Source organism: Esox lucius, chromosome 14 (assembly GCF_011004845.1).
Source record: "Esox lucius isolate fEsoLuc1 chromosome 14, fEsoLuc1.pri, whole genome shotgun sequence".
Lineage (NCBI taxonomy): Eukaryota > Metazoa > Chordata > Actinopteri > Esociformes > Esocidae > Esox > Esox lucius.
Window position 1 is genome coordinate 25,679,893 of NC_047582.1, and position 8,745 is coordinate 25,688,637.

Below are 8,745 nucleotides of genomic sequence, written 5' to 3' on the forward strand. Positions count from 1 at the left end.
AGTTCAGCTTTGAAATGTATAAACCCAAGTAGCAGCTCATGTGGAGCATGTGGAAGTCATTGTTCTCCGACAGTTTTATTTCCTCAACTGGACCACCACCTCTGCATTTCATCCTTCATTTCCTCTGCTTTTCCAAAGGTTGTTCCCTTTGAGGTGCCACCTGTGCCCAACCGCTGGAACTGGGCTGTTAACGAGTCAGAGGTTCTGATGAAAAGGTATGTCAATGGAAGTCAATAGTTTTTAAGTGGCCAATTAGTACGTACAAAGGTCATCTCCTCCTAGTGGAGGCTCTTTCTGTTCCATCTGCCAGTCACACAATGACGAGACAGTCACACTGAATCAGTGACAAACAGCACAAAGCCTCTGATTATGCAGAAGTAATGTGGATTATAGGTCTAGTGAGAAGAGATGGAGAGAATATCTGTAATTCATTTGGCTTCTCCTTAACTGTTTTCTGTTTGAGAGAGGCAGGTTGTGCTCAGACCTGGAGGGGCATGGGCCAAACCCAGAATAGGGCATTCCCCAGAAAAATATATCATTTTGCATATATAAAATAAATACCTACACTCACAGGAGAAAAAGACAAACTTTTTAATGCATAACAATAATAACCTCCAGTCCAGCAATTGGACTGTTAGTGTGAATCAATGTTTTTTTTTTTTACATAATATTACAATGAGATTATCGTCAGCACAAATTTGTCATTATTAATAGACCTTTATTCAGAGCAGCTGTCTTTTGTTGGCCAAATCCTTGTAAATGTTGATCACTTCTCAGTGGTTTACGGGAATATCCCTCTCAATTGCCAGCAAGCATAGTTTGCATAACACTCAGGGTGGGCAAACATTTTGGTCCGAGGCCCAAATAGGGATTTTAAAGGTCAATGGAGGGCTGCACGTATTTTGATTTGATGTCAAATGTGTTTGTCAACATCTATTTGTTGGCCAGAAAAGCACAGTTATTGACACATTTACAGGTTTATAATAGTTATTATGTAGGTTACTTTGGATCAAGCTTGACAGGTTTCATAGAGGGTTGGAGAGCTTTTAATAACCACAAACAACATAAATTGGTGCGATTGAATCACCCTGGGCCTTAGTTTGTCCGCTCCTGGCCTAAAAAACATTTCCTCCACACCTTAACATTGGTCAAACTTTTTATCCAGGCACTGAACATACACCCAATAGCATCCAGATAGTTATTTTATTTTTATTTCTGATACATTTGCACATATATATGCCATATTATGAACAGCAGCCAGAATCAGTATATTAGCCTTCTGTTTTCTAATGTGACCGTAGAAAGGATGAACAGACATCCTGACCTGAGAAATGAATTAACTGATGGTATATTCATTTCTGAATACAAATGTGCCAGCTGAGCCTAGTTACAGATTTGTGAAGTTTATGCAGCTACTGTAGCAATGCACTATTGCTTGTGTGCAATGCATTCCAAGCTAGTACCACTGAAGGGTAACTAGGTAGCCAGCATTTAAAAAAATATGTTATAGGGGGATGAACTTTAGACTTGGTCAGACAGGGAGGGTGAAAACAGCAGCAAGATGAATTGATTCACACGCTCACTAGTCAACCAGCGTATGTTGTATGTTAGCTATAGCGTATGTTGTATGTTAGCTATAGCGTATGTTGTATGTTAGCTATAGCGTATGTTGTATGTTAGCTATAGCGTATGTTGTATGTTAGCTATAGCGTATGTTGTATGTTAGCTATAGCGTATGTTGTATGTTAGCTATAGCGTATGTTGTATGTTAGCTATAGCTCAGGGGGACCGCACTTTCAAACCCCCAAACCGGGACCCTTGTGTGGCCGCACGTTAATGCACGCGGACATGTATGTGCTTATGCACGCATGTTGGTCGTCATGCATGCTTATCTTTGGTGGAGCGGGGGTTTGAGCTTTGATGAGCATTGCTTTGCTCCACCGTTCTACACAGTTGTTTGTTTGGCTCCGACTCGTATGTGGAAACATTACAGTATTATTATTATTATTGTGGTGAAAACCGGGACAATTTGGTAGTGAATGTCGGAAACCGGGACATTTTAGTTTTACAGATGTTTGTCGGGACCCGGGACACCCAGCTTGAAACCCGGACAGTCCCGGGCAAACCCGGGTCGGGTCGTCCGGTCAGCCTACTGTAGCTAACCATTCGGTCGGCAGCGCATTAAACACAAAATGCCCTGTAAGTTTTAAGTTGGGCAAAACCATTTGGAAGGAGAGGGGTGTTCTGTTTTTCACTTGGGTGTCTATTTTTCGTGTTACTGTTTACTCTTTGGTTATGTTTAGAAAACAATTATATTCTTAAAAAGAAAAAAACATCCAGTCAGGAGGGGACTATGTGAATGGCAGCCTGCATGCCTGGAGAGAGGCGTGGTGTGTGATTGCATTTTAAAATGTGTGATTGCATTTTAAAATGTGTGATTGCATTTTATTCTATTCTGTTGATTCCAGTGTAGCAGACAATATCAATCAAGCTAAAGAAAAATGAATCCTATTTGAACCCAGTTATGATGTGTACATATCATGAATATACATATTTTCTATAATAACCTGTTTTTATCTTTTTTATGCCAGTCACACAGAGATGTCTGGTCACATAGAGTCCATAGCCGCCAAGGCTTTCATGGTCTCCAACCAAACCTACTCTCTCTTGATGGATCTACTGGAGGACAACTCTACAGAGGAATACATCAGCAACCTCACAAAGCAGTCAGTAACTAGACATATCCCACACACTATGAGACACACACACATTCACGCCTACAAAGAACACACACAGATATGTGTGCTCTCTCTTTATTCCTCTCTTTCTCTGCCACACTCACCATCCGTCCAAACTCCATTTTGAGGCTCAATTGAAGGTGCAAAAAAAATCCTGTTAACCTGCACAGAGCAAGGGTAAACAACATTCTCCCTGCCCCTTGAAAAGATATCTGAACCCATTGCCTCTGGTTCCTAGTACCCATATGAGTGTTGTGGAAGAAAAGTGCCCACTAGCACCCTAGATAGCTGTAGCTGTGCCTCACATCACAAGGTCACCAATCCTGCTCTTTATAGCAGCTTTTTAGAGCACACTGGAGTTGAGAAAGTAAGACATTTATCCACAGGGGAACGGCTCTCTTTTAAGCCCCTTGCATTCTGGGGGTTTCTTGCTTTCATGGAGCGGCAGCATCTCGTAGCGTGAGATTGCTCTGAGGATTATCCTCAATGCTCAACAGAACCATGCACAGCCCTCCGGTGGCCACAAAGCAGTGTGAGCGGGCGGGAGGCCAGGAACCTGAAATTGATTACCCTGGCCTCATACCAGCACTAGTCTGCTTAGTTCTGAGGCTTTCTGTTCATCTTTTGAAGACGTTTGGAGGATGCATGGGCGGGAAAGGCGTGCGTGTGTCCGTCCTGCGCTTGCGGGCGTCTATTGGCAAATATGAGAGATGCACTGAATGATCTGACCTCTGTCTCCCTGTCCACCATCTCTTCCTCTGTCAGACTGGCTGACATGAAACAGATGAAGGAGAATCTGACAGCCCAGGTGAATGAGACTCTAGCCAATCGACTGGCTCTTGAGGAGGAGTCTGCTGAGGTCCGTAATGCCCTTGGTGAGCTCACCTCCTCGCTACTGGAGCTGTCCCAGAGGCCCAACCCGACATCAGGTACCAATCGGTCAGACCCCGGCCTTGGACCGGGTACCAACCGCACGGAGTTTGGTCAGCCGGCACTAGGGTCAGAGGTAACAATAATGAATTGTGCTCTTAAGTCAAAGGATTGTTTGGGTGGACAGAGGGAGGGAGTAGTGAATGAACGCTGTTCTCCCCTCACCTTAGGGTGTTCACCTGAACAACAGGACAGCTGAGCTGGCACTTCACGTGCAGTCTACAGAGGAGCTAGTTAGCAAGATCCGAGAGGAGATGGAGCCTCGGTTACTCACCGCCCAAAAGAATATGGCTGCTGGAGAGGACATCTATAAGGTAGAGTGGGTTTTAGCTCCGCGCTAAACTTGTTAACGTCTTCAGCGGGAGTGTCACCTTTATTTCCCGTGTACCTATTTTTACCCAATGTTTGACCTGGTGAAATGGTGCTGAACAACAATCAACTGAAAGAGCATAATCCACAATACACCTTAGATTATGTAACAATAGAACAATTACACGTAACAGTAATCTTCAGTTATTCCTTGTTTTTCCTTGTTTATTTCGACTGTTCTCAGAGCTGCAGTGTGTCTGTTCATTATTGGGTTGATGGTACTGCTTGGCCCCCAGTCAATTTCCTGAGCTGTCAGATGTGACTTTTGCCTCTGAGGTTCTCTGAGGTCACATCTCCCCTTTCTCTTTCCATTCCTGTTGCCTCCCTCTGCAGCTGACAGCTAAAGCCAAGATGTCAAAGGTCATGGCCTTGTCGTCAGTGGTGACGGGGAAAACAGTGGAGTCAGAGGTCATCGCCCTGTGGAGGGAACTGGAAGGTGAACTGTTCTATTTCAGTTTCCATTCTGCTGTTTTACACTATAGACTGCTTGTTCAGTTTCCCCATGCCTGCCACCGTAGCGCCGACATTTATTCCAATCAATCGTAATGAAAATATTGAAATGCAGAGAAAAACAAATAGAACACAAATTTAACCAATAGGAATGTGTCTCACCCGGTTACACTCCACTTGTCCACCTGTCATTTGCATCTGGAATCATGGGAAAATAATAATTAGGTCTGAAATGTACAATGAGTTTCATAGCCTTCAGTTCATTATACAGATATGGGGACTGGAGCCATGTCATATTTGTTGTTGGAAATCTCATCAGGGGAGCCTGATAAGAAGGGAATAGAGTAGATTAAAATGGAATAGAATAGTCTGACACCAGAGGCATGTGTTTATGGATAGTTTCTCTAAATTCCGTAACCATGTCACTTGCCAAACCCCAGGCATGCAGAGAGAGTGGCCTCACAAGCAGGCCCAGACCAAAACTGCTCTAAAAAAGGAGAAGCAGCTGAGAGGAAAGGTTCTAGAAGACATCCATAAGAAGCTGAATCAGACAGAGAGGGTCCTGAAGCCTGCCCTGGCTAATGTTACACACTCCAAAGCCACCACGGAACAGGCTGAACGAACAGCGCATGTCCTGTCTAAAGTGAGTTAATGTGGGGGGGGGGGGGGTACGTGCTGAACAGTGGGTGTGTATTGCGTGCATGTGTGTGTGTTCATGTGTTGTGTATTCTTCTAAAACTTTCATCTGTGTTGTTTTTCTGGCCCTAGGAGGCCAAGGTCACTCTGACCCGGGCCAAGCACATGAGGAAAGCGTCCACCCAGCTGACCTCCTCTGTGGACACGAGCCTTCATCAGCTGTCTGAGATGGAGAACCACACTGCCCAGGCACACGCCAAACTGCGCACAGAGGTATCCCAAGACACGACTGCCAATGCACCATACTGCCCAGGCAGCTGCTCAGCAGATAATCAGTTCACCCTTCAATGTATAGTGTTGCTATATTTCAATATAATCATGTCTCTTCATATGACCAGCGGGTCAGTAAGTACAGACGGGCTGTGTCCAGAGTCTTTAGGCCGAATCCAGATCAGCCACACAACCAGGTGTGACAAGGACAGGGGTTGTTCTAGGATTCAACCGGACACCAGAAGCATCAGAGAGAACATTCCTTGGATCCAGAAGGATCCATCAACATATTATTCCGGTTGATCCTTGTCATCCGTCACATGAACAAATTCGACCAATAAACCTGGGACTTTGACAGGACAGACTGGCCACAGCCTCCCCCCGACTAACCAGTGCATTGTAAAACCAGGAAGTGAGATGGAGGGGTCCAGACACAATGTGGTGTTGTCTAAAGAAAACCCCGGACTGAGTCAACCACGCTGAGAGAGTTATCTTATGTTTGCTAATGTTGTTGTTTGTGCCTTTTAAGCCTACAAATCAGTCACGCTGCATCACATGTGAAGTGCAGCGACAGGACTAACCAGTGAAGAATGTTTCCAGCCTGCATAGATCAAATTAATTATGTAGCATGAAGAAATACAGAACTAATCTAATGAACCACTGGGTTGCACCTGTAGTGACCCAAACATGGAAAAGCATCAGTTCACTTATAAAACATGTAAAAACGCCATATTTACGGGACGCCATATTTACGGGACGCCTTTTAGGTGAACTGATGCTTTTCCATGTTTTGGTCACTACAGGTGCAACCCAGTTGTTCATTAGATTAGTTCTGTATTTCTTCATGCTACATAATCACTAATTAATTCGATCTATGCAGGCTGGAAACATTCTTCACTGGTCAGTCCTGTCGCTGCACTTCACATGTGATGCAGCGTGACTGATTTGTAGGCTTAAAAGGCACAAACAACAACATTAGCAAACATAAGATAACTCTCTCAGGGTGGTTTGCGGTTGTTTAACGTCACTTTGCTGGTCTGGCGCTGGCACAGTGGGTGGAGCTATTTCACGCGTGGTTGACTCAGTCCGGGGTTTTCTTTAGACGACACCACATTGTGTCTGGACCCCTCCATCTCACTTCCTGGTTTTACAATGTAAATCTGTCCCTAAGACATTCAACTGTTCTATATACCTCAGGAATGAATGTGTATTCTGTAACTCACTCTAGCCAATCGGAAACAAGTTACAGTTTGAAATATTGTTTTTGTAATATTCAGTAATTGATAAACAACTGATAGTATTTGAGATAATCACTCAGCGTGAGATACTATCACCCTTACGATGTCCTTTTTTTCTCTGTGTTTTCAGCCTGTAGAGTCTCTGGTCGTTGTCAAGGGGAACATTGAGGCAGCTAAACGTCAGCTAGAAATGTACTCACTCACACTAACCCAGCTCATCAGCAAAATAGGTAAGTAAAAATAAGTACTTTTTAATGTAAAGACATTCACTGGGCTCTACATTACCAAATACAACCATCCTATAGTGCCCTGTAAGTAGAAACAAGGATGTTTCATACAAAAACAAATCCAAAATGTCAGATGGTTTAGAAACATGTGGTACCCACATCACCACTGATTACACATGTGACATCCATTCACAAAGTGATACGTCAGAATAAGAATTTGGAAAGTTTGTAAAACAGTCCCATATAATGCCTTGGGGGATGAGTTTACTTACCTCATATAATCTCTATAGAAATGATAGTTTGTGAAGATACTTACCGATACTTACTTACTACTGATACTTTTCAGAATTATTGGCACCCTGATAAAGATTAGCGACAACAAGTTATGATCAAATTTAACTGCTGTTCATCAATTTGATCAAAATATGAGAGAATTAATTATTGATGAATTAATAAATATTATTCTCAGAAACTTTTTGGAAATCTAACCTTGATGAATATTTTTTTTTCTAAAACATTAATGTAAGGCTCCCTTAAAAATCATTACATGTATTATCTTCATTGCAATCTTAAAAATAATATTACTGGAAAATATGCATCCTAGCAATAGTTTTCATATAAAAAATAGAATTAAAAAAGCTTCCCCATAAAATACCATGGTTGCTATGCGGTAGAAGGTTTTTCTGCATTATGCAATTAGTTGGCCTGGTTACAATTGTTTAGTATTATTTTGGTAGTGTACAAGGTTAATTAAACTATTAAATCAACCTGACTATCCACAATAATCCTATTAATTTATGAATGTAACAGTTCTCACTGTAGCACATCAAAGCCAATTATTTCCTGTCGACCAGATAGTAGTGAAGCGCTGGAGCGGTTTGAACGCATCCTGACTGACACAGCAGTGCGTTTGGCTGTTCTCCGTGGCAGTGTGGAGAGCCCAGCCCTGAGTGGGAAAATCCAGACGCTCCGGTCAGCAGCGCAGGACCAGGCAAGCCAGCTGACCAATCTGGAACAGGACCTGCAGGAGATCCGACAGGAGAGAGACAGTCTGAAGGACATCGCCCTGCACCTGCCCCAAAGCTGTCCCCAGGCCTCAGGGACAGAGGGGAAGTAGGAACGGTATCAGGAGGACTCCGGAGTCTTATTCCGTTCATGCTACCCCCCTCCCTCGGGTTCACACACTCATTCACTCCATCTCCGGGATTTCAGAGTATTTCTTCCTCTGGGGGGTTTGGGCAGAGGAAACCGATGAGGAGGCTGAAAGCCACAGCTGATCACAGGTCATCACTGTTTTGAAGGCTTTAGTGGGATATATCAACAGCGTCACAACTGGTATTCCATTACGTTAGGGCTTGGGTCAAAATGGGTGCACTTTGTAGTGAATAGGTTTTAATCTGTTGTTAATCGGTTCTTGGTGTTGATTAACAGTATTCTGGATCCCCCTTTACAGCCGTGCACTTTTCTACCAACCTGGCTGTTAAAACCACTATAGGACCTCTGCACAGACATGGGCAGTTTTCTAGGCCCTTGTTCCCTTTCAGATTCCACCACCCTATTCTTTTCATCCTTACTATCTCCATCCCTCCTATCTCTCATCCCTCCCATCCCTCATCCCCTCCTATCTCTCATCCCTCCCATCCCTCATCCCCTCCTATCTCTCATCCCTCCCATCCCTCATCCCCTCCTATCTATCATCCCTCCCGTCCCTCATCCCCTCCTATCTCTCATCCCTCCCGTCCCTCATCCCCTCCTAATCTGTCATCCCTCCCGTCCCTCATCCCCTCCTATCTATCATCCCTCCCGTCCCTCATCCCCTCCTATCTCTCATCCCTCCCGTCCCTCATCCCCTCCTAATCTGTCATCCCTCCCGTCCCTCATCCCCTC

General features: G+C 44.0%; 1 protein-coding gene across 1 annotated transcript in view; it reads left to right on the forward strand.

Moving 5' to 3' along the window:
- lamc3 (laminin, gamma 3) overlaps positions 1-8,499 on the forward strand; it is a 108,208-nt gene extending 99,709 nt beyond the window's left edge. Inside the window, exons 20-28 of the mRNA XM_010878250.4 lie at positions 139-215; positions 2,592-2,726; positions 3,504-3,744; positions 3,839-3,982; positions 4,371-4,473; positions 4,928-5,130; positions 5,256-5,396; positions 6,762-6,861; positions 7,713-8,499. Of these exons, the coding sequence (XP_010876552.2) occupies positions 139-215; positions 2,592-2,726; positions 3,504-3,744; positions 3,839-3,982; positions 4,371-4,473; positions 4,928-5,130; positions 5,256-5,396; positions 6,762-6,861; positions 7,713-7,975 (1,407 nt within the window). The 3' untranslated portion in view covers positions 7,976-8,499. The remainder of the gene's footprint in view (positions 1-138; positions 216-2,591; positions 2,727-3,503; positions 3,745-3,838; positions 3,983-4,370; positions 4,474-4,927; positions 5,131-5,255; positions 5,397-6,761; positions 6,862-7,712) is intronic.
- Positions 8,500-8,745: the final 246 nt, after the last annotated feature.